The 26,850-nt window shown below is 44.0% G+C and overlaps 1 protein-coding gene across 1 annotated transcript in view; it reads left to right on the top strand.

Moving 5' to 3' along the window:
• LOC140186083 (protein Niban 2-like) overlaps positions 1 to 26,850 on the top strand; it is a 330,169-nt gene that overhangs the window by 290,079 nt on the left and 13,240 nt on the right. Inside the window, exons 11-13 of the mRNA XM_072239948.1 lie at positions 9,199 to 9,315; positions 23,563 to 23,670; positions 24,345 to 24,456. Coding sequence (XP_072096049.1) covers positions 9,199 to 9,315; positions 23,563 to 23,670; positions 24,345 to 24,456 — 337 coding nt within the window. The remainder of the gene's footprint in view (positions 1 to 9,198; positions 9,316 to 23,562; positions 23,671 to 24,344; positions 24,457 to 26,850) is intronic.

Below are 26,850 nucleotides of genomic sequence, written 5' to 3'. Positions count from 1 at the left end.
CTAGATACCCCCACCAGAGGAAACATGCTATCCACATCCACCTTATCTAGTCCATTCAACATTCAGTAGGTTTCAATGAGATCCCCCTGCATTCGTCTAAATTCCAGTGAGTGCAGGCCCAGAGCGGCCAAACTCTCCGCATATATTAACCGCTTCATTCCCAGAATCATCCTCAGGAGCCTCCTCTGGATTCTCTCCAATGACAACACATCCTTTCTGAGATATAGGGCCCAGAACTGTTGACAGTATTTCAAGTGTGGCTTGACTAGTGTCATATTACTGGGTGGGTGGTTTGCTAATGCTATTGTGCGGGGGGAGGGTTTAAACTAGATTTGCAGAGGGGTGGGAACTGAAGTGAAGTGGCAGAGGATAGGGCAGTTGGCAAACAAGTAGTGACAGCTTGTAGGGAGTTTATGAGAAAGGGTAGGCAGATGATCGAGCAAGGAAACATTCAGCCAGATTGTTTGAGGTGTGTCTATTTTAAGTAAGGCGGATGAACTTAGAGCATGGATAAATACATAGAACTGTGATGTTGTGGCCATTACAGAGACTTGGATGTTTCAGGGGCAGGAATGGCTGTTGAGTGTGCCGGCTTTAGATGTTTCAAAAAGGACGGGGAGAGGCAAAAGAGGTTTGGGAGTTGCCCTGCTAATCAGGGATAGTATCAGGGCTGCAGAAAAGGAGGAAGTCATGCAGGGATTGTCTACTGAGTCAGTGTGGGTGGAACTCAGAAACAAGAAAGGGGCAATAACTCTACTGGATGTTTTTTATGGACCCCCAGTAGTAACAGAGAGGTTCTGGGACCTCTGCTTTTCATGATTTTTATTAACAACCTGGATGTGGGGGTAGAAGGGTGGGTTGGCAAGTTTTGCAGACGACAAAGGTTAGTGGTGTTGTGGATAGTGTAAAGGATTGTCGAAGATTGCAGAGAAACATTGATAGGATGCAGAAGAAGCTTTCATAAGTCGAAGGATAGAGTTTAAGAGTCGCAGGGTAATGATGCAGCTCTATAAAACTCTGGTTAGGCCACGCTTGGAGTACTGTGTCCAGTTCTGGTCGCCTCACTACAGGAAGGATGTGGAAGCATTGGAAAGGGTACAGAGGAGATTTACCAGGATGCTGCCTGGTTTAGAGAGTATGCATTATGATTTACTCTTTGGAGAGAAGGAGGATGAGAGGAGACATGATAGAGGTATACAAGATATTAAGAAGAATAGATAGAGTGGACAGCCAGTGCCTCTTCCCCTGGGCACCACAGCTCAGTACAAGAGGACATGGCTTTAAGGTAAGGGGTGGAAGTTCAAGGGGGATATTGGAGGAAAGTTTTTTACTCAGAGAGTGGTTGGTGTGTGGAATGCACTGCCTGAGTTAGTGGTGGAGGCAGATACACTGGTGAAATTTAAGAGACTGCTAGACAGGTATATGGAGGAATTTAAGGTGGGGGGGGGTTATGTGGGAGGTAGGGTTTAAGGTTCGGCACAACATTGTGGGCCGAAGGGCCTGTACTGTGCTGTACTATTCTATGTTCTATGTTCATAGAGGAACAGATGGGGAGGCAGATTCTGGAGTGGTGCAATAATAGGGTTTTTGTCATGGGTGGTTTTTAACTTTCCTAATATTGACTGGCATCTCCTTAGAGCAAGGGATTTAGAAGGGGTGGAGTTTGTTAGGTGTGTTCAGGAAGGTTTCCTGATGCAATATGTAGATAAGCCAACTAGAGGAGAGGCTGTACTTGATCTGGTATTGGGAAATGAACCTGGTCAGTGTCGGATCTCTCGGCGGGAGAGCATTTTGGAGGTAGTGATCACAACTCTTATCTGCTTTACCACAGCGCTGGAGAGGGATAGGAGCAGACAATTTGGGAAAACAACTAATTGGGGTAGGGGGAAATATGATGCTATTAGGCAGTAATTTAGCATAAATTGGGAGCAGATGTTCTCAGGGAAATGCAAGGCAGAAATGTGACAAATGTTCAGGGAACATCTGCGTGGCATTCTGCATAGGTATGTTCCATTGAGACAGGGAAAGAATGATAGGGTAAAAGAACCATGGTGTACAACAAATGAAGAAAAGAAAAGCTTACAAGAAGTTCAAGAAACTAGGTACTGTTAGAGCTCTGGAAATTTACAAGGAACTCAAGAATGAAATTAGGAGAGCCATGAAAAGGCCTTGGTGAGTAGGTTTAAGGAAAACTCCAAGGCATTCTGCAAGTATGTGAAGAGCAAAAGGTTGAGCTGTGTGTAGATGAGTCGTATTCTGCATGGAGGTCAGTGACCAGTGGTGTGCTTCAAGGATCTGTTCTGGGACCATTACTCTTTGTGATTTTTATAAACGACCTGGATGAGGAAGTGGAGGGATGGGTTAGTAAATCTGCTGATAACACAAAGGTTGGAGGTGTTGTGGATAGTGTGGAGGGCTGTCAGAGGTTACAGCAGGACATTGATAAGATGCAAAACTGGGCTGAGAAGTGGCAGATGGAGTTCAACCCAGATACGTGTGAGGCGGTTCATTTCAGTAGGTCAAATTTGAAGGCAGAATATAATATTAATGGTGGTCTCTTGTCAGTGTGGAGGATCAGCGAGATCTTGGAGTCCATGTCCATTGGACACTCAAAGCTGCTGCGCAAGTTGGCAGAGTTGTTCAGAAGGCGTATGGTGTGTTGGCCTTCATCAACTGTGGGATTGAGTTGAAGAGCTGTGAGGTAATGTTACAGCTATAGAAGACCTTAGTTAGACCCCACTTGGAGTACTGTGTTCAGTTCTGGTCACCTGATTACAGGAAGGATGTGGATGCTATTGAAAGAGTGCAGAGGAGATTTACAAGGATGTTGCCTGGATTGGAGAATATCCGCCGTTTCTCCTTGGAGTGACGGAGGATGACAGGTGACCTGATAGAGATGAATAAGATGATGAGAGGCATTGATCTTGTGGGTAGCCAGAGGCTTTTTCCCTGGGCTGAAATGGCTAGCATGAGGGGGCATAGTTTTAAGATGTTTGGAAGGAGGTTCAAGGGGTAAGTTTTTCATACACAAGCTGGTGGGTGCATAGAAGGCACTGCCAGCAATAGTGGTAGAGGCGGATACAATATGGTCTTTTAAGACACTCTTAGATTGGTACATGGAGCTTAGAAAAATAGAGGGCTGTGCGATAGGGAAATTCTAGTCAGTTTCTAGAGTAGGTTACATGGTTGGCACAACATTGTGAGCCAAGGGGCCTGTAATGTACTGTAGATTTCTATGCTCTGTTATAAAGTCTCTGCATTATCTCCTTGCTCTTATCTTCTATTCCACTTGAAATTAATACCTACGTTGCACTTGCCTTCTTTACCACAGTCTCAAACTGTAAATTAACCTTCTGGGCATCTTCCTGGAAGACTCCCAAGTCCCTCTGCACCTCTGATGTTTGAACCTTCTCCCCATTTAGGTAATAATCCGCACTATTGTTCCTTTTAGCAAAATGCTTTCTCATATATTTCCGAACTCTGTACTACATCTGCCACTTTATTGCCCATTCTTCCAATTTGTCTAAGGCCTGCTGCAATCGCGTTGCTCCCTCAGCACTACCTACCCCTCCACCTATCTTCATATCATCCACAAACTTTGCCATAAAGCTATCAATTCCATTATCCAAATCATTGACAAACCATGTGAAAATTAGCGGTCCCAATACTGACCCCTGAGGAACACCACTAATCTCTGCCAGCCAACCAGAAAAGGCCCTCTTTATTCCCACTATTGCCTCCTGCCTGTCTGCCATTTCTCTATCTATGCCAGTATAGTTCATGTAACAACATGGGATTTTATCTTATTATATAGCCTCATATGTGGCACCTTATCAAATGCCTTCTGAAAATCCAAATAAATGACATCCACTGTCTCTCCTGTGTACTCTCCTTGTTACTTTTTGAAGAACTTTAACAGATTTGTCAGGCAAGATTTTCCTTTACAGAAACCATACTGAATTTGACTTACTTTATCTTGCGTCTCCAAGTACCCAAAAACCTCGTCCTTAATAATGGATTCCAACACTTTCCCAACCACTGAGGTTAAGCTAACTGGCCTTTAATTTCTTTTCTTTTGCCGTCCTCCCTTCTTAAAGAGTGAATGCTCAATGACATCCATCCACCTTAGGGGTTCCTCTCCAGATTTGCTGTCTGCGTTACTCCCGTAGCCTTCATCTTTCCCGAGGCTGCCCACAAGGCAGTGGGGCTATTTACCCATAGCTGGGGATCTGGTTCATGAGCACCAGGGCATGTCCACACACCAGTGGGCCTGTGTGCTGTGTGTGCAGGGGCCTGACCTCCTCCCTTTCCCCTGTGGTTCAGCATGAGTAAGAAAGGAGTTCAGTTTCTGTGTGTCACCAGCGAAGAGGCACTACATGAGGCTTGCTGTTGGAGAGGTATGTACTGGCAGGGAGAGACTTGCACATTCAGCTCTGCTTTTCGCAAGACTGCTAGCCAGCGGTGGAAGCTGAAAGTGAGAATGACAAGCACTACCCACTACACTACACACTAGATGCATCACAATAACTATTTTGATACCATAGATTTACCGTATGGTAAATGCAAGCGTGCTTTTACTACTGAGGTTGGGTGAGACTAGAGCTATAGGTCATAGGTTAAGGATGAAATATTTAAGGGGATCCTGAGGGAGGACTTATTCACTCAGATGGGTGAGAATATGGAACCAGTCGCCAGCAGAAGTGGTGTATGTGGGTTCAATTGCAACATTTAAGCGAAGTTTGGATAAGTAAATAGATGGGAGCAGAATGGAGGGCTATGGTACGTGCAAGTCAATGGGACTAGGCAGAATAACCCTTAAACATGGACTAGGTGGGTTGAAAAGCCTGTTTATGTGCTGTATTGCTTTATGAGTGTATGAGGGATGTTATGTTACTGCTATATAAGTCATTAGTGTTGTCTGTGTTGTGTGCAGTTCTGTTTCCCACTCTGTAGGAAGGATAATATTGCAGAGTGGAGGAGATTCATCAGTATGTCATTGGAAATGAAGAGTTATGAGGAGAGTCTGAATAATCTAGATTTCTTTTTGGAGTGCAGAAGACTAATGGATGATGTGGTTGAGACTTATAGAATTCTGAGGGGCATAGATAGAATCATAGAGTTATATACAGTTTAGAACCTGGCCCTTCAGCCCAAATTGCCTGTCAGACCTAGTCCCATTTGTCCAATATCCCTCTCAACATTGTCCATCCAGGTACTGGTAAAATATCTTTTAAACGTAATAATTGTACCTGCCTCTTCCACTTCCTCTGGCAGATCATTCCACAGAACCACCACTTTCTGTGTATGTTGTATGAAGTTGCCTCTCAGATCTGTTTTAAATCTTTCCCATCTCACCATATACCTAAAGCTTTGAGTTTTGGGTTCCTTTAGCCTGGTAAATGGACTGACTATTCACGTTTTCTCTGCCCCTCATGGTTTAACTCTGAGTTACTTACATCAGCCTCCACTGCTCCTGGGGAAACAGATCCAGCTAATTGAGTCTTTCGTTATACAGTAATTCCAACCCCATTAACATTCTTGTGTGTATTTTCTGTACCCCTTTCCAGCTAAAGGGCAGATTTCCTATAGCTAAGCAACCAGAACTATTCAGAATATTCCAAGTGTATTCTCAAAGACCAAAGTCTTGTATAGTTTTAACGTGATGTCATGACTCAATACCTTGTACTCAATACCCTGTTTATTGAAGACAAAGTAATGAGAAGCTTCTCTTAGCAGAGGTATCTGTGACCAGAGGGGAGAGATGTAAGGTACGAAGATAAGAAAAGAGATTTAAGGAAGAAGTATTTTCAACCAAGGGTGATTAAAATCTGGAACACTCTGCTTAATGCTGTGGTTGACACACATTTAAGAAGTATTTAGATGAGCACTTGAAACATTATGGCATTAGATCAAGTGTTGGGAAATAGGATTAGTAAAAGTACTTACCTGATGGCTGTTATGGACATGTTGACCTGAAGACCCATTTCCAAGCCGAGAGAGTGTGAGCAATTGCAAGTTCCTGGGTGCCAATATCTCTGAGGACCTAACCTATTTGCAACATATTGATGCAGCTATAAAGAAGGCAAGACAGTTGCTGTATTTCATTAGGAGTTTGAGGAGATTTGGTTTATCACCTAAAACATTCGAAAACTTCTATAGATGTACTGTGGAGAGCATTCTGAATGGCTGCATCACTGTCTGGTATGGGGGTGGGGGGTAGCTACTGCACAAGATTGAAGTAAGTGGCAGAAGGTTGCAAAATTAGTCTGCTCTATCATGGGTACCAGCCTCCATAGTATTCAGGATATCGTCAAGGAGCGGTGCCTCAGGAAGGCAGAGTCCGTCATTAAGGACCTCCACCACCCAGTTACCATCAGGAAGAAGGTACAAAAGCCTGAAGGACACACTCAGTGATTCAGGAGCAGCTGCTTCCCTTCTACCATCTGATTTTTAAATGGACATGGAACTCATGAACATTACCTCACTACATTTTTTATTTATTTGTTTTTGCACTACTTATTTTAACTTAACTATTTAATATACATATATAGTTACTGTAAATGAGCTTTTCTGCTATATTTACCATGTATTGTATTGCACTGCTGTCGCAACGTTAACAAATTTCATGACATATGCTGGTGATATTAAACCTGATTCTGTTTCTGATTCTATTTGACCTTATCAGTCAAATCAGCTTGGGTTCACAAAAAGGAGAGATTGCTTCACAAGTGGGATTTTATGAGGATGTAACACAGTGTGGATGGGGAAAGAACCAGTTCGCACAGCCTCATAATAGAAGGACATCCCGTTAGAACAAAGATGAGGAAGGTGATGAATCTGTGGAATTCATTCCCTCAAGATGGTTGTGGTGGCCAAGTCATTGGGTACATTTAAAGCAGAGGCTGACAGTTGTTTTCATTAGTAAGGGCATCAAAGATTATGGGAAGAAAGCAAGAGAATGATTGAGGGGGATAATAAATCAGCCATGATTAAATGGTGGAGCAGACTTGATGGACGAATAGCCTAATTTTACTCCTATGGCGTAATTGGACTTAAAGAAATTTTAGAAAAAAGGTCCATCTGAGAGAGATCAATGTTCAAAGCTTCTGCAAGTAGGATTGGGTGTACTGTACTGATTTGCAGAGACCAAAGAATTGAATTAAATGGCTCACAGAAACATACATCATGGAACTAGGCCTTTTGGCCCAGCTTATCCATGCTGAGCGTGTTACCCAAAGGGCTGGTCCCATCTGCCCATTCTTGGACTCTTGGACCATTCTTTACACCTGTCGTATCTATGTACTTATCTAGATGGCTTTCAAATGTTGGTATTGTACCTGCCTTCAAAGATACACTTTGCATGAAAATATTGCCCCTGATGTCCCTTTTAAATCTCTAGCCTCCAATTTTAAAACTATACCCTCGACTGTTTTCACCTTGTTTCTGCCCCTTGTATACTTTTATCAGGTCACTACTCAATCTCTTATATTTCAGGGAATAAGGTCCCAGTTTACAGAACCTCTCCTTGTATCTTGAGCCCCACAAGTTCCAGGCAACATCCTGATAAATTGTGTGTAATTTAATCTTTCCTATAACAGGGTGACCAAAACTGTACACAAAACTCTTAAGTGTGGTCTCACCAACATTTGTATAACCCATTAAGGTTTTTCTAGAGTAAAAAAAAACAAAATCAGACAGATACAAGTAACACACACAAAATGCTGGAGGAACTCAGCGGGCCAGGCAGCATCTATGGAACCCTAACCCTCTCCGGTCCTGCCGAAGAGTCTCGGCCTGAAACATTGACTGTACTTTTTTCCATTGTTGCTGCCTAGCTTGCTGAGTTCCTCCAGCATTTTGTGTGTGTTGCTTGGATTTCCAGCATCTGCAGATTTTCTCGTGTTTGCGATTGAAACAGATACAACCATATTTGTAGAAAAGGTGGGGGGAGGGGAGAAAGAGTATTTATGATAAACAAAGTTGATAAATTCAATATTAAGCCCTGAGGGCCGTAATGTGCCCAGTTGGAAGGTGTTGTTCCTCGAGCTTACATTGAACATAAGAAGTTCCTGCGATGTAGAAGGCCAAAGGCGAAGATTGAAGAGAGACACAGTGCATTGTGGAACAAAATGACCTTGGGGTGTTAGCATATTGTTCCCTGAAAGTGGTGATGCAGTGAACAAAGTAGCAAAGAAGGTGTATGACTTGCTGTCATTAGTCACTGGAAACAAGAATTGGAACGTTGTCTTGCAGCTCTGCAAGACAATGGTGAGACTATACCTGGAATATTGTTTGTGTATCTCTGGTTGCTAAATGTAAGAAGCATGTGAACCAAGTAGAAAGGATGCAGAAAATATTCACAGTAATATTGCTGGAATGGGGATCCTGAGTTCTGGACAGGCTGGGGCTGTTTTCCCTGGAGCACAGAGGCTGAAGAGTGACCAGTTGGAGGTTTATAACACCATGAGCGAAATAGATAAATGGATGGTCGCGGTCTTTTTCTAAAATTGGAGGGCATAGATTAATGGTGAAAGAGGAACCCAAGAGGGAAGTTGTTTTTTTTTTACGTAGAGAGTTGTAGGAATATGGAATGAGCTGCCACAGGGAGGTGGAAGAGGTGAGTACAATGTTTTGAAGATGCTTAGATTAGTATATAGATAGGAAAGGTTTGGAGGGATATGGGCCAAATGCAAGCAAATAGGAATATCTCAGGAAGCACCTTGGTCAATGTGGATGAATTTGGCCAAAGGACCTTTTTCCATGCTGTGTAACTCTGACTATGGTGGGCAGAAAATTAAAGTGTTGGGTAACTTAAAGCTTGGATTCCTCGTTGGGGACTGGTCAGTTATCATGGTACCTGATTAATAGTACTAGGGAATTAAAGGAGATCATTTATTGTTCTTCTGCTTTTTAATGCTTCTGTTACCAATAGTAAAGCAGTATCTTTCTATTATTACTCATTCTGTCCAAGCATCTCCAGTGCACCTTTAAGCTGCCTTTGATGTTATGGTGGAATCATTGTCCTTTAAATCATTCCTAACTTGCCCATCCTCCTTTATGAAATCCACTCTAATATTGTTAACTCTTTTGATTGATGTTCAGAGAGTGGTCAGGAAAGAGCAGCTTGGTTTTGATCTTTGGTGATAGTCAAAAATGCCTAATTTCTGGGTTGTTAATGCCATCTTATTCCTCCCTTAGATTTTGGATAATACAGTGTATACATTTGAACAACTTCTGCACCAAAGTCTCAATAACTCCTCTGAGAAGGAACAGATTTGCCAGACAATCCAACGCATTCAAGAGAGAGTATTAAAGGTAAGTGCAAATGTCAGTGATGGAGATGTGAACCTGAAATTCTACCATGTTATGATGACTTTTCCCTATAGGCGATTTTTTATAGCATTAGGAAAGATTTTCATAGAAAATATTGGATAATCTATGAATCATTGGCAAACTATTATGTCCTTTGCATTTACATTTAAGTATCTAGTCATCAGCAAGAAACTAACTGTTGAGAATAGCTTAGTTTTGTGTCTCTCATCCTTTTTTGTCAGTCTCACTTTGATATCAAGGTCTTTTGTGTTTAAGGTATTATACCAAATAAGACCTTGTCAAAATCCTTACTGAAATCTATGTAAACTACCTCAAACACATTACCTCTGTTGACCCTTTATTATAAAACATCATCCATACATACTCTTTCCTTAAACGTATGCTAAATCATAGGACGTTTACACTACATAAGTAGACGACTGGATTAAGGAAATCTCAAGTGATTTTATATGTATATTAGCAGCAAGAAGGTAGCCAAGCTAAAGGGCAAGGAGCCAGAGAAAGTTGGCGGGGGTGGGGGTGGGATCTTTGGAGAATACTTTGCAGCAATATAAGACCATAAGGCATAGGAGCAGAATTAGGCCATTTGACTCATCAAGTCTGCTCTGCCATTCAGTCATGGCTGACCCTTATTTCCCCGCCTCAGCCTTCCCCTGTAACCTGTGATGCTGTGTCCAGTCAAGAACCAATCAAGTTCTGCCTTAAATACACCCAACGACCTGGCCTCCACAGCTGCCTGTGGTAATAAATTCCACAAATTCACCACACTCTGACTAAAGAAATTTCTCTACATCTCTGTTCTAAATGGATGCCCCTCTATCCTGAAGCTTTGCCCTCTTGTCTCAGACTCCCTCACCATGGGAAACATCCTCTCCACGTCTACTCTGTCTATGCCTTTCAACATTCCAAAGGTTTCCATAAGACCATAAAACATAGGAGCAGCATTTGTTTCAATGAGATACCCTCTCATCCTTCTAAATTCCAACCAGAACAGCACCAGAGCCATCAAACATTCCTCATATGATAAACCTTTCATTCCTGGAATCATCCTTGTGAACCTCCTCTGAATCCCCTCCAATGCCAGCACATCTTTTCTTAGATGAGGAGGCCAAAACTGTTCACAATATCCAAGGTGAGGCCTCACCAGTGCCTTATCAAGGCTCAGCATCATATCCCTGCTGTTGTATTCTAGACCTCTTGAAATGAATGCTAACATTGCATTTGTCTTCCTCACCACTGACTCTACCTGGAAGTTAACCTTTAGGGTGTTCTACACAAGGACTTCCAAGTTTCCCTTGCATCTCAGATTTTTGGATTTTCTCCCCATTTAGAAAATAGTCTACACATTTATTTCTACTACCAAAGTGCATGACCATGCATTTTCCAATATTGTACTTCATTTGCCACTCTTGCCCATTCTCCTAATCTGTCTAAGTCTTTTGGCAGCCCACCTGTTTCCTCAACGCTACCTGCCCCTACACCAATTTTTGTATCATCTGCAAACTTGGCAACAAAGCTATCTATTCCATCATCTAAATCATTGATGTACAGCATAAAAAGAAGCAGCCTGAACAGCAACCGCTGCAGAACACCACTAGTCACTGGCAGCATACCAGAAAAGGATCCTTCCTGTCCCCCACACCCTCCCCCCCCACTCCCTGCCTCTTACCAATCAGTCAGTGCTCTAACCGTGCCAGTAACTTTGCTGTAATGCATTAGGCTCTTAAAATTAGTAAGCAGCCTCGTGTAGCACCTTGTCATATGTCTTCAGAAAGTCCAAATATACAAAATCCAGTGCATCCCTTTATCTATCCTGTGTGTAGTCTCCTCAAAGAATTCTAAAAAGTTTGTCAGGCAAGATTTTCCCTAAGGAAGCTATGCTGGCTTTGTCCTATCTTGTCCTGTGTCACCAAGTACTCCATAACTTTATCCTTAGCAATTGACTCCAACATCTTTCCAACCGCTGAGGTCAGACTATCTGATCTATAATTTCCTTTCTGCTGCCTTCCTGCTTTCCTAAAGAGTGGAGTGACATTTGCAATTTTCCAGTCCTCTGGCACCATGCCTAAGTCCAATAATTTTTGAAAGATCATTACTACTTCCTCCACAATCTCTACCATTACCTCTTTCAGAACGCTAGGGTGCAATTCTCCTGGCCAGGATGACTTACGTATCCTTAGGTCTTTCAATTTTTTGAGTATCTTCTCCCTTGTAATAGTAACTGCACCCACTTCTCTTCCCTCACACCCCAACATTTGCACACTGCTAGTATCTTTCACAGTGAAGACTGATGCAACATACTCATTTAGTTCACCTGCCATCTCCTTGTCCCCGTTATTATTTCTCCAGCCTCATTTTCTAGCAGCCCTATCTTCACTCTCATCTCTCTTATTTTTCACATACTTGAAATAGCTTTTACTATCCACTTTGATATTGTTTACTAGCTTGCTTTCATATTTCATCTTCTCCCTCTTAATGATTCTTTTAGTTGCTTTCTGTGGGGTTTTAAAAGCTTTCCAATCTTCTGCCTTCCCACTAATTTTTGCATTGTTGCATGCCCTCTCTTGCTTTTACATTCGTTTTGACTTTCCTTGTCAGCCATGGTTGTACTATTTTACCATTTGAGTATTTATTTGTTTTTAGAATACATCTATCCTGCACCTTCCTCATTTTTCTGAGAAACTCACGCCATTGCTGCTCTGCTGTCACCCCTGCCAGCATCTCCTTCCAGCTTACTTTGGCCAACTCCTCTCTCATACCACTGTAATTTCTGTGGTCCACATCCCAGCCACTGTTGGGAGGCCTGTATATAACTGCCATCAGGGTCCTTTTACCCTTGCAGTTTCTTAACTTGACCCACAAGAATTCAACATCTTCTGATCCTATGTCACATCTTTCTACTGATTTGATGCCATTTTTTTTTACCAGCTGCGCCATGCCACCACCTCTGCTGACCTCTTCCTATATCTCCAATACAACGTGTAACCTTGGACATTCAGCTCCCAAGTACAACCGTCCTTTAGCCACGATTCAGTGATGGCCACAACGTCATACCTAACAACTTGTAAAAGTACAACAAGGTCATCCACATTATTTCTTATACTCCGAGCTTTGAGATATAATACTTTGAGGGCTACATTTGCTACCCTTTTTGATTCTGTATCCCTAACTCACTGATACTCACCCTGCTGGCAGCAATTATGTCCCATCATCTGCCTGTCCTTTTTGACAATCTGACTGCATGCTGTCTTTGCCTTTTTACCATCCGACCATCCAGAGTCCCTTCACACTGGTTTTCATCCCCCTGCCAAATTAGTTTAAACCCTCCCCAACAACTCTAACAAACCTACCCGCAAAAATATTGGTTCCCCTCGGGTTCAGGTGCAGCCCGTCACTTTTGAACAGCTCGTACCTCCCCAACTGAGAACTCAATGATCCAAGAATCTGAAGCCCTTACCCCTGCACCAGCTTCTCAGCCATGCATTAATTTGCTGTATCATCCTGTTTGTGTCCTCACTGGCGTGTGGCACAGGCAGCAATCCAGAAATTACTACCGAGGAGATGGAAACTGAAGAGATCAGGGAAAATTATATTGATATTTTGACGCCTATTCATACCACTAGACCTGGATTTCTGTGGTATAGAAATGAAGCAGCCCCAGTGCAATGGCTTTCCCATTTTAAGAACTCTGCACTAAAGGTTTCCTGTCATCATAGAAACATAGAAAACCTACAGCACAATACAGGCCCTTCAGCCCACAAAGCTGTGCCGAACATGTCCCTACCTTAGAACTACGTAGGATTACTCATAGCCCTCTATTTTTCGAAGCTCCATGTAGCCATCCAGGAATTTCTTAAAAGACCCTATCGTTTCCACCTCCACCACCGCCACTGGCAGCCCATTCCATGCACTCGCAACTCTCTGCGTAAAAAACTTACCCCTGATGTCTCCCCTGTACCTACTTCCAAGTACCTTAAAACTATGCCCTCTCATGCTGGCCATTTCAGCCCTTGGAAAAAGCCCCTGACTATCCACTCGATCAATGCCTCTCATCATCTTATACACCTCTATCAGGTCACCTCTCATCCTCCATTGCTCCGAGGAGAAAAGGCCGAGTTCATTCAACCTATTTTCGTAAGGCATGCTCCCCAATCCAAGCAACATCCTTGTAAATCTCCTCTGCACCCTTTCTATGGTTTCCACTTCCTTCCTGTAGTGAGGTGACCAGAATTGAGCACAGTACTCCAAGTGGAGTCTGACCAGGGTCTGATATGGATGGCGCCGGTAACTGGCGACTCTGCGCGTGCTCTCCCGAGCAAACTACCCTCTCCACTATCCTATACCTGAGAAACCCCTCTAAACCTCCAATCTGCTACATCTAGCAAGATCAACAACACCCTGGCGAAGCTACTGACTCAGCTGGAGACCACCGGCCAGAATTGCTTCTTAAACTCCGGACCGCACCTGGACCCGACCAGCAAGGCCCACCACATTCCCAGAGACCCGCGGTCTGCTACCGTGCTGGAGCGCTTGGAGACACGGCCCATTCCGACCAGCACCTCTCCGGAGCAGACGACCACACAGAAGTGACGGCGGAGACCTCAAGGTGCCCCAGACGCTTCCCCGGAGCGACCACCATGAAGCCCCGTTGGTGGCCATCCACAGCTGCCGGAAGTGAGGTCTCCACCGCCGACCTCGGAAATCGAGCCCGAGGCTTGGCTGGAGCGGAGGCCTCCGCAACCGTGACTCGGCTTACAGACTTCTTTCAGCCGGGAGCCCGGCCATCCGGGATTAAGTGTCGGCTTCGGGGCCCGACCCAATCGACAGCTCGGGCCCCAGGCAGCTGGAAGTGGCAGCCGAGCCTCCCCCGTCACTCAGCCCGACCCGGAGCGTCTGACAATGCAACCCGCGATCGATCCCTGCGGGATGCGTCCACCAACATCAAAGAGCTGACAACAAAACACTGCATTGATGGAAACCTGGAAAGATGCACTATTTACCGAGGAAGCGTGGGAAAAGAGCTGGGCTGCTGGTCAGATTGAAGCTGAGGGGCTTCAGGGTCCCTATGCCCGCCATCCTACTAGCTAATGTGCAAGCTATAGAGAACAAGGTGGATGATCTTAAAGGGAGACTCACCTACTGCAGGGAGATGCAGAACTGCTGTGTATTCTGTTTCACTGAGACCTGGCTCTCCCCTGCCACCCCCGACTGTGCCATCCAACCGGAGGGATTTTCAATTCATCGGATGGACCGCACGGCGTCTTCGGGCAAGACGAGGGGAGGTGGTGTCTGCCTACTGATCAACACTGGGTGGTGCTCGGACCCAGTGGCACTGACAAGCTGCTGCAGCCCGGACCTGGAACACCTGTCAGTGAAGTGTCGTCCCTACTATCTGCCACAGGAATTCACCTCGGTCATACTGACAGTGGTCTACATTCCTCCCCAGGCAGACGTGGAGTGTGCTCTGAACATACTGTATGCCAACATCAGTGAACTTGAGACCAGGTATCTGGAGGCTTTGCTCATTACATCTGGGGACTTTAAACAGGCCAACATCAGAAAGGCGCTGCCAAAGTTATACCAACATGTCTCCTGCCCACTAGAGGCCCGGATATACTTGACCACTGCTACACAGCAGTCAAGGATGCCTACCGTTCCGTCCCACGAACTCACTTCAGAAAATCGGACCATCAGGCTGTACTCCTCTTCCCGGCTTACAAACAGAAACTGAAGCGGGAGGTCACAGTGTCAAAAGTAGTGTCGTGTTGGACAGAGGAAACAGACGAGGTCCTCCATGACTGCTTTGAATCGGTGGACTGGTTAGTATTCAAGGACTCGGCAGCTAACCTTGATGAGTATGCCTCAGCTGTCACGGACTTTATTTTGAAATGCATGGAGGACTGTGTGTCTCGCAAGACGATCGGGTATTCCCTAACCGGAAACCTTGGATGAATTATGAGGTCAAGTCCCTTTTAAAGGCTAGAGCTGCGGCTTTTAGGTCCGGGGATACCAGTCGCTACACGAAATCCAGGCGTGAACTCCGGAAAGCCATTAAGGGTGCCAAGAGGCAATATCGAGCCAAGTTGGAAGCCCAGGCTAACCAGAGGGTTGCCAGTAGACTGTGGCAGGGTCTAAATGAGATCACTGGGCGCAAAGAAAAGGCAGGGAATATCAATAACTGTGGCGCTTCTCTTCCTGACGAACTTGACGTATTCGACGCAAGATTCAAACAGAAGAGGAGTGTCTCGCTCCCTCCGGATGAACCGGACCTGGTGGCATCGAGATTCATCGTCACCGAGGAGGATGTTAGAAGGGCCTTCCTGAAGATAAATCCAAGCAAGGCGACGGGCCCAGATGGCATCCCAGGATAGATTCTCTGGGCCTATGCAAACAAGCTAGCTGGAGTGTTTGCTGACATCTTCAACTGCTCCTTGCTTCAGTCTAAGATCCCCTCGTGTTTTAAGAAGGCAACGATAATCCCAGTGCCGAAGAAGAGCAAGGTGGTATGCCTGAATGACTATCGACCTGTGGCTCTGACATCAATTGCTATGAAGTGCTTCGAGAGATTGGTAATGGCACACATCAACCACAGCCTACCGGTCAACCTCGATGCTTTGCAATTTGCCTACCGGAGCAACAGGTCAATGCAGATGCCATCTCTCTGGCCCTACGTTCCTCCTTAGAACACCTGACGAATAAAGACGCATATGTAAGGCTCCTTTTCATTGACTACAGCTCTGCCTTTAATACCATCATTCCAAATAAACTGATTCCTAAGCTCTGGAACCTGGGCCTTAGCACTCAGATCTGCAGCTGGATCTTCAACTTTGTCGCAGACAGGACCCTAAAAATAGGGGACAAGCTCTCCTCTACAATCACTCTCAGCCCCCTGCTGTACTCACTGTACACCCATGATAGTGTAGCCAAGTTTCCATCAAACTCAATATACAAGTTTGCTGATAACAGAACAATTGTAAGCCGTATCTCAGGTAATGATGAGTTTGAGTACAGAGAGGAAATTAAGAACCTGGTGGCATGGTGTGAAGACAATAACCTATCCCTCAATGTCAGCAAGACGAAGGAATTGATTGTTGACTTCAGAAAGAGTAGCGGACCGCACGACCCAATTTACATCGGTGGTGTGCAAGTGGAACAGGTCAAAAGCTTTAAGTTCTTCGGGGTCCATACCAGAAATGACCTGACTTGGTCCAACCAAGCAGAGTTCACTGCCAAGAAGGCCCACCAGCGCCTTTACTTCCTGAGAAAAGAAATTTGGCCTGTCCCCTAAAACCCTCACTAATTTTTATAGATGCGCCATAGAAAGCATTCTTCTAGGGTGCATCACAACCTGGTATGGAAGTTGTCCTGTCCAAGACCGAAAGAAACTGCAGAAGATCGTGAACATGGCGCAGCACATTACACAAACCAATCTTCTGTCCTTAGACTCACTTTACACCGCACGCTGTCGGAGCAGTGCTGCCAGGATAATCAAGGACATGACCCACCCAGCCAACACACTTTTCGTCCCTCTTCCCTCCGGGAGAAGGCTCAGGAGCTTGAAGACTCATACGGCCAGATTTGGGAACAGCTTCTTTCCAACTGTGATAAGACTGCTGAACGGATCCTGACCCGGATCTGGGCCGTACCCTCCAAATATCCGGACCTGCCTCTCGGTTTTTTTGCACTACCTTACTTTCCATTTTTCTATTTTCTATTTATGATTTATAATTTAAATTTTTAATATTTACTAATTTTTACTATTTTTAATATTTAATATTTGTTATTCAGGGAGCAGGAAGCGCAGAATCAAATATTGCTGTGATGATTGTACATTCTAGTATCAATTGTTTGGCGACAATAAAGTATATAGCTGCAACATTACCTCTCAGCTCTTAAACTCAATCCCACGATTGATGAAGGCCAATGCATCGTATGCCGCCTTAACCAGAGTCAACCTGCGTAGCAATTTGAGTGTCCTATGGACTCCGACCCCAAGATCCCTCTAATCCTCCACACTGCCAAGAGACTTACCATTAATGCTATATTCTGCCATCATATTTGACCTACCGAAATGAACCACCCCGCACTTATCTGGGTTGAACTCCATCTGCCACTTCTCAGCCCAGTTTTGCATCCTATCAATGTCCCGCTGTAACCTCTGACAGCCCTCCACACAATCCACAACACCCCCAACCTTTGTGTCATCAGCAAATTTACTAACCCATCCCTCCACTTCCTCATCCAGGTCATTTACAAAAATCACATAGAGTAGGGGTCCCAGAACAGATTCTTGAGGCACATCACTGGTCACTGACCTCCATGCAGAATATGACCCATCTACAACCACTCTTTGCCTTCTGTGGGCAAGCCAGTTCTGGATCCACAAAGCAATGCCCCTTGGATCCCATGCCTCCTTACTTTCCCAATAAGCCTTGCATGGGGTACCTTATCAAATGCCTTGCTAAAATCCATATACTCAACATCTACGGCTCTACCTTCATCAATGTGTTAAGTCACATCCTCAAAAAATTCAATCAGGCTCATAAGGTTCGATCTGCCTTTGACAAAGCCATGCTGACTACTCTTAATCATATTATACCCCTCTAAATGTTCATAAATCTTGCCTCTCAGGATCTTCTCCAACATCGAACCAACTACTGATGTAAGACTCACTGGTCTATAATTTCCTGGGCTATCCCTACTCCCTTTCTTGAATGAGGGAACAACATCCGTAACCCTTCAATCCTCCGGAACCTCTCCCACCCTCATTGATGATGCAAAGATCATCGCCAAAGGCTCAGCAATCTCCTCCTTCGCTTCCCACAGTAGCCTGGGGTACATCACATCTGGTCCCGGTGACTTATCCAACTTGTTGCTCTCCAAAAGCCCCAGCACATCCTCTTCCTTAATATCTACATGCTCAAGCTTTTCAGACCGCTGCTAGTCATCCCTACAATCGCCAAGATCCTTTTCCATAGTGAATACTGAAGCACTCATTAAATACCTCTGCCATCTCCTCCAGTTCCATACACACTTTTCCACTGTCACACTTGATTGGTCCTATTCTCTCACGTCTTATCCTCTTGGTTTTCACATACTTGTGGAATGCCATGGGGGTTTTCTTTAACCCTGTCCATCAAGGTCTTCTCATGGCCCCTTCTGGCTCTCCTAATTTCATTCTTAAGCTCCTTCCTGCTAACATTATAATCTTTTACATCTCTATCATTACCTAGTTTTTTGAACCTTTCGTAAGCTCGTCTTCTTGACTAAATTTACAGTGGCATGCAAAAGTTTGGGTACCCCGGTCAAAATTTCTGTTACTGTGAATAGTTAAGTGAGTAGAAAATGAACTGATCTCCAAAAGTCATAAAGTTAAAGATGAAGCAAGATTAGTCTATTATTTTTGTTTTGTACAATTTTAGAGTGGAAAAAAGGAAAGGAGCACCATGCAGAAGTTTGAGCACCCCAAGAGAATTGAGCTCTCAGATAACTTTTACCAAGGTCTCAGACCTTAATTAGCTTGTTAGGGCTATGGCGTGTTCACAGTCATCATTAGGAAAGGCCAGGGTGATGCAAATTTCAAAGCTTTATAAATACCCTGATTCCTCAAACCTTGTCCCAACAATCAGCAGCCATGGGCTCCTCTAAGCAGCTGCCTGGCACTCTGAAAATTAAAATAAATGATGCCCACAAAGCAGGAGAAGGCTATAAGAAGATAGCAAAGCGTTTTCAGGTAGCCGTTTCCTCAGTTCGTAATGTAATTAAGAAATGGCAGTTAACAGGAACGGTGGAGGTCAAGTTGAGGTCTGGAAGACCAAGAAAACTTTCCAAGAGAATTGCTCGTAGGATTGCTGGAAACATAGAACATAGAATAGTACAGCACATTACAGGCCCTTCGGCCCACGATGTTGTGCCAACCCTCAAACCCTGCCTCCCGTATAACCCCCCCCACCTTAAATTCCTCCATATACCTGTCTAGTAGTCTCTTAAACTTCGCGAGTGTATCGTCTCCACCACTGACTCAGGCAAATCAAAACCCCTGTTTGACTGCAAAAGACCTTCAGCAAGATTTAGCAGACTCTGAAGTGGTGGTGCACTGTTCTACTGTGCAGCGACACCTGCACAAATAGGACCTTCATGGAAGAGTCATCAGAAGAAAACCTTTCCTGCGTCCTCACCACAAAATTCAGCGTCAGAAGTTTGCAAAGGAAAATCTAAACAAGCCTGATGCATTTTGGAAACAAGTCCTGTGGACTGATGAAGTTAAAATAGAACTTTTTGGCTGCAATGAGCAAAGGTATGTTTGGAGAGAAAAAAAGGGTGCAGAATTTCGTGAAAAGAACACCTCTCCAACTGTTAAGCACAGGGGTGGATCGATTATGCTTTGGGCTTGTGTTTGCAGCCAGTGGCACAGGGAACATTTCACTGGTAGAGGGAAGAATGAATTCAATTAAATACCAGCAAATTCTGGAAGCAAACATCACACCGTCTGTAAAAAAGCTGAAGATGAAAAGAGGATGGCTTCTACAACAGGATAATGATCCTAAACACATCCCAAAATCCACAAGAGGCGCAAGTTGAAGGTTTTGCCATGGCCCTCACAGTCCCCTGGCCTAAACATCATCAAAAATCCGTGAATAGACCTCAAAAGAGCAGGCCATGCAAGACAGCCCAAGAAATTCACACAACTAGAAGCCTTTTGCAAGGAAGAATGGGCGAAAATCCCCCAAACAAGAATTGAAAGACTCTTAGCTGGCTACAGGAAGCGTTTACAAGCTGTGATACTTGCCAAAGGGGGTGTTACTAAGTACTGACCATGCAGGGTTCCCTAACTTTTGCTTCAGGCCCTTTTCCTTTTCTGTTTTTCTGAAACTGTAAAAGATGGAAATAAAAAAGTAATCTTGCTTTAAATATTAAAGAAATGTGTCATCTTAACATTATGCCTTTTGGAAATCAGGTCATTTTTTACTCGCTTAGCTATTCATAGTATCAGAAATTTTGACCAGGGGTGCCCAAACTTTTGCATACCACTGTACAACAGCCTTTACGGTTCCGGTATGCTACCATTGTTTCCTTGTCTCATTGGAATGTATCTATGCAGAACCCTACGCAAATATCCCCTAAACATTTGCCGTATTTCTTCCGTACTTTTCCCTGAGAACATCTGTTCATTTCCCAATACCAGATCAAGTACAGCCTCTCCTCTTGCAGGCTTATCTACATAATTGTGTCAACCATCCTTTCTGAACACACCTAACAAACTCCCCCCCCCCTATCTAAACCCCTCACTCTAGGGAAATGCCAATCAAAATTTGGGAAATTAAAATCGCCCACCATAACAACCCTGTTATTATTACTCCTTTCCAGAATTTGTCTCCCTATCTGCTCCTCGATGTTCCTGTTACTATTGGGTGGTCTATAGAAAACACCCAGTAGAATTATTGACTCCTTCCTATTCCTAACTTCCACCCACATAGAGTCAGTAGACAACCCCTCCATGACTTCCTCCTTTTCTGCAGTCGTGACACTATCTCGGATCAACAGTGCCACACCCCCACCTCTTTTGCCTCCTTCCCTGTCCGTTCTGAAACATCTAAAGCCTGGCACTTGATGTAGCCATTTCTGCCCCTGCACCATCAAGGTCTCTGTAATGGCCACAACATCACAGCTCCAAGTGCTGATCCACGATCTAAGCTCATCCACTTTATTCATAATACTCCTTGCATCAGTCTGAGTGCGTCCCTTCTCTATCACCTTGCCTATCCTCCCTTTCGCACTGTCTCCAAGCTTTCTCTATTTGTGAGCCAACCTCCTTTTCCTCTGTCACTTCAGTTTGGTTCCCCCCCCCCCAACAATTCTAGTTTAAACTCTCCCCAATAGCATTTACAAACCACCCCGCCAGGATATTGGTGCCCCTCAGATTCACGTGCAACCTGTACTTTTTATACAGGTCACACCTACCCCAGAAGAGGTCCCAATGATCCAGAAATCTGAATCCCTGCCCCCTTCTCCAATCCCTCAGCCACACATCTGTCCTCCACTTCATTCTGTTCCTATACTCACTTTCACATGGCACAGGCAGTAATTCCGAGATTACTACCTTTGAGATCCTGCGTCTCAACTTCCTTCCTAACTCGCTGTAGTCTGCTTTCAGGAAACTCCTTCCTTTTCCTACCTATGTCGTTGGTACCAATATGTACCACAACTTCTGGCTGTTCTCCTTCCCATTCAAGATATCATGGACACGATCAGAAACATCCTGGACCCTGGCACCTGGGAGGCAAACTACCATCCATGTTTCTTTCTTGCATCCACAGAATCGCTTGCCTGACCCCCTAACTATAGAGTCTGCTATCACTGCTGCCATCCTCTTCCTTTCCCTAACCCTTCTGAGCCAGAGGGCCAGACTTTGTGCCAGAGGCGTGACCACTGTTGTTTCCCCCAGGTCGGCTGTCTCCCCCATCAGTACTCAAACAGGAGTACTTATTGTTAAGGCGACAGCCACCAGGGTACTCTCTAGCATCTGCTTCTTGCCCTTCTCTCTCCTGACTGTTACCCACTTATCTGTCTCCCCAGGCCCCGGAGTGACTACCTGCCTATAGCTCCTCTCTTTCACCTCCTCACTCTCTCTGACCAGACGAGCAACATGTTGCATCTCCAGTTCCCTAACCCGGTCCCTAAGGAGCTACAGCTTGACTCACCTGGTGCAGATGTGGCCGTCAGGGAGGCTGGGAGTCTCCAGGACCTCCCACATCTGACACACAGCACAGAAAACCGGCCTCACACACATCCTCCTGTCTGTATTCTAAACAGATAACCTACCTCGCCTCGATCCGTTATCGCCGAAGCCCCGTTGAGCCAAAGCCTTCCTACTCTGTCTCCCTCTACTCCAACACCTGCTCCTCTGATGCCCACTCTGTAAAGCTGTCTTCTTTTTAAACACTTCTAGCTGTTCTCACTGGCCGACCTCCACATGCTTGAGCAGTCGTGCCCCGTTCAAACTGCTGAAGAAATAACCGTGGATATGATGGACAACCATCATGTGTTAGTATCCTAGGGGAACGCAATTTAGGGTGGTGGTGGTGGTGATGTTGGGTGTCTTAAAGAACATGAAGGTGGATGTCCCGATGGCCTGGTGGTATCTGTGCCAAGATATTGGGAGAAGCAAGGGAGGAAATTGCTGGGACCTTGACAGGGATTTTTTTTGGCCTCTTTAGCCAAAGCAAGTTGCCAAAAAAATTGGTGTGAAAAGCCAATATTGTTCCTTTATTTAGGAAGAGCAGCTGGGACATAGAGCATAGAACAGTGCAGCATAGGAACAGGCTCTTCAGCCAACAATGTTTGTACTGGCCATGATGTCAAATTGGACTAAACCTATCTGTCTGCAGATGATCCATATCCCACCATTCTCTGCATGGCCATGTGCCTGTCTTGTGCAAATGCTTCTATTGTGCCTCTTCAGTATCTTGCAAAATTATATCTTGGTGGGCCTTACATCAGCGGTGGGGAAATATTGGAGAAGATTCTTTGGGATAAGATTTATTTGCATTTGGAAAAGCATAGACTTATTTGAGATAGTCAGCATGGGCTTTTGTTCTCACAAATTTAGAAGAATGAGAGAGATGTTCAAGATTCTGATGGGTCATAGCCTACATTCTGGAAATCTGAAAAATACATGAAAGGCTTTGAGTAGTCCATTCTTTCTGTCTGTAACCCAACTGGCCACTTCTGCCTGATATTATTTTGCCTCATTTTTTGTTTTGTTTTATCTAGACTGATCTGCTGATCTATCCTCATACCTTTGCTATTAACAGTGTGTTGCACAAAGAAGCTGCTACATAACTTACCACATTAAAGCATTTGGTATCACCCTTTCAGAGGTGTTCTCTTTCTACTCACTCTCTTCTGCCTTTTCTGCTACTGAAAACTAATTTGTTTTCTGTCTTTCCTAGATCTGTTGAAATACACTTGAACCATTTACCACTGCTCTCTCAACAGATGCTGCCTGATCTGAGTGGTTACCTGGTCTACAGTATTTATTTCAGAATTCCACTGTCAACTTTTTTAAATTTTCATTTATTGTGTTAATTTTTGGTTTAATTATAATTACAGAAAACTGTTGTACAGCATTCAAGAGCTTAACTGAAGTACTGTAATTTTATGCTGCATATTTGCAATCTTTCAAGCCTTAATGAAATCTTCATTCCAACTTCCTGTTTTTTTCCCAAGAAATATGACTATGACAGCAGCAGTATCAGAAAGAAGTTTTTCCGAGAGGCATTACTCCAGATCACTGTTCCTTACCTGCTGAAGAACCTCTCTGCCTCTGTCAACACAGTGAGTCTATAACTGTTTGATCAACATCTGCACTAAAGTCTTCCAAAACTGAAATAAAACCTTGGAACAAGGGAAGCTGAGGGAAAATGCAAGTTAGGCATATAAAGTCACAAGAAGCAAGAGCTATCTTCATTAGCAAAAGTTCATTGTTAGAAGTACTCAAGAGGAACTGAAGGAGAAAGGTTTCCACTGGTCAGGTTGTGTGTAGCTGAAGCTTATAACCTTATGGGATGGAGGGAGCAGTAAACAATCACCACATTTAAATTTCCCTGGCTGTGCTCTTGATTGTAAACAACAAGATTATCAGCCAAGAGCTAGAGAGTGGGATTAACCTCAATTCTGTCTTTTTCCAACAAGAATATGAAGCCAAAATGCCCTCCTCCTATGTCATAGTTACTATGATTCACAGATTTAGTTCAGCATCAGCTTGAACAGCAGGTGAGCTAGAAGGCAGTCAAGGCCTTTTTGGAAGTGAGGCTGGTCACTTGCACATGTGCTATGCCATACTGATGAGCCCAGTGAAAGACCATGTAGAAGGTTGTGCTGGAAGAACTCCAGGAGCATGTATCTGGCAGTATCCAGTTCCATTGATGCATCCTTAGGTGACAAAACATACTAAATTCAAACCAGGAGCGCTATATTTCCTATCGACAATGATTCTTTGTTTCTTACAGGCTCTACCTAAATTTCAGGAATTCATCTTCGAAGACTTTTCCAAGTTTATCTTGGTTGATAATATTTTTGAGGAAGTGGTGCTCCAGTCTGTCTCCAAAGATATAATGCTGGGTAAGATTTATTTTAAAAAATATAATTTGTCCTTTTGACTAACATTAGGAACCTAGAGTCCCATGTACACTAAATGAATTTTGTTTTGAAACATCAGTAATCAGTGTCTTTTTGTACCTTGATTATTGCCCTTCACAGTTCATTTATCTTCAAAATTAAATTTCTGCACAGCCATACAAAATAAAGAAAGCAGGTAAGATCTCAACTAAGGAATTAGAAGGGCCTAAAGGGACTATAAAATGTCCTTTGTGGGTAGGATTAAAGAGATTTTATGCATACATTTTAAAAGGGCAATTGGGAAAGATGAGGACCACTCAGGAATGAAGGAGGGAATTTATGCCTAGAGCCAGAGGATGCGGCAAGATTCTAAAAGAAAGTACTTTGCATCAGTTTTCACCAAAGAAAATGATGTGGAGAATAGTCAAATCAGTGTGGATTACACTAATAATCTAGGGCATATTGAGGTCAAGAAGGTAGTGGCATAAAGGCTGCTAACACTAAAATGAATGAATGCACAGAGCCTGATCATATTATCCCAGTTTATTCAGAGGTGAGAGAGATTACTGTTGCATTTACAGAGATCTTTGGATCCTCTCTAACCACAGGCTTGGCCCCAGAAGACTGGAAAATAGCCAATATTGTTCCTTTGTTTATGAAGAGCAATATAGACAAACCTGTAGTCCCCAAGGTCCAGCCATTTACTGTGAAAGTCTTATACTAGCTTGACTTCCTAAACTCCAACACTTTGTGCTTACCTGCATTGAAGACCATATAGGGACCCTGGAGATTGATTGCCCTTAACGTGCTTTAAGGCCTCTATATCAGTGTTTCACATCCCAGTATTTGAATTCCTGTCCTCACTAGCACATAACCCTGGGAATAATCTGGATGTTAGTACCCTTGAAATCCTACTTTTTAAACCTTCCTAACACCCTGTACTCACTGCACAGGACCTTATCACCTTTTCTATCTGCTTCCCTTGTACTGTTGTGTATGATGACCTCTGGATGTTCACCCCTCCCCTTGAAAATGTTCTGCATCTGCTCAAAGGCAATATTGATCACGGCACCCAGGAGGCAAAACACCATATTGATGTCTCTTCTGCAGTTACCAAATCTCAATAAAACTATAAGACATAGGAGCAGAGTTAGGCTATTTGGCCCATTGAGTCTGCTCCACCATTCAATCATGGCTGATCCTTTTCTCCCCTCCTCAGCCCCACTCCCCAGCCTTCTCCCCATAACCTTTGATGCTATGGACAATCAAGAACCTATCAATTTCTGCCTTAATTACACCCAATAACCTGGCCTCCACAGCTGCCTGTGGTAACAAATTCCACAAATTCACCACCCTTTGGCTACAGAATTTCCTCCACACCTCTGTTTTAAATGGACACCCCTCAATCCTGAGGCTATGCCCTCTTGTCCTAGACTACCCCACCATGGGAAACATCCTTTCCACATCTACTCTGTCTAGGCTTTTCAATGTTCTAAAGGTTTCAATGAGATCCCATCTCAATCTTCTAAATTTCAGTGAGTACAGACCCACTGAAATACAGATCCTCATGATAACCCTTTCATTCCTTGAATCATCTTTGTCAACCTCTTCTGAACCCTCTCCAATGCCACCACATCTTTTCTCAGATGAGGAGCCCAGAACTGTTGGCAATACTCAAGGCGAGGCCTCACCAATGCCTTATAAAGTTTCAGCATCATATCCATGCTCTTGTATTCTAGACCTCTTGAAATAAATACTAACATTACATTTGCCTTCCTTACCACCAATTCAACCTGCTAGTTGACCTTTAGGATGTTCTGCACAATGACTCCCAAGTTTCCTTTGCATCTCAGATTTTTGGATTTTCTCCCCATTTAGAAAATAGTCTGAACGTTTATTTCTTCTACCAAAGAGCACGACCATGTATTTTCCAGTATTGTATTTAATTTGCCACTTTCTTGCCCATTCTACTAATCTCTACAAATTCTTCTGCAGCCAGCCTTTTTCCTCAACACTACTTGCCCGTCCACCAATCTTTGTATCATCTGCAAACTTAGAAACAAAGCCATCTATTCCATCACCTAAATCATTGATATACAGCATAAAAAAAGTGGTCCCAACACAGACTTCTGCGGAACAACACTTGTCACTGACAGCCAACCAGAAAAGGATCCTGGGAGGTTATCCCTCACAACAGTATCCAAAAGGGTATACTTACTGTTGAGGGGAATGGCCACAGGGGTACTCTGTGCTCAGCTTCCCATTCCTTCTGACAATCTCCCAGCCACCCACCTCCTACAACTTACAGGTGACTACTTCACTGTAACTCTGATCAATGATCTTTGCACTCTCCTGTACAAGCTAAAGGTCTTCCAGCTGCTATTCCAGATCCCTAAT

This window comes from Mobula birostris, chromosome 22 (genome assembly GCF_030028105.1).
Source record: "Mobula birostris isolate sMobBir1 chromosome 22, sMobBir1.hap1, whole genome shotgun sequence".
Classification (NCBI taxonomy): Eukaryota; Metazoa; Chordata; class Chondrichthyes; order Myliobatiformes; family Myliobatidae; genus Mobula; species Mobula birostris.
The sequence above is the reverse complement of the archived record's forward strand: the minus strand, read 5'-3'. Positions and strand labels throughout refer to the sequence as shown.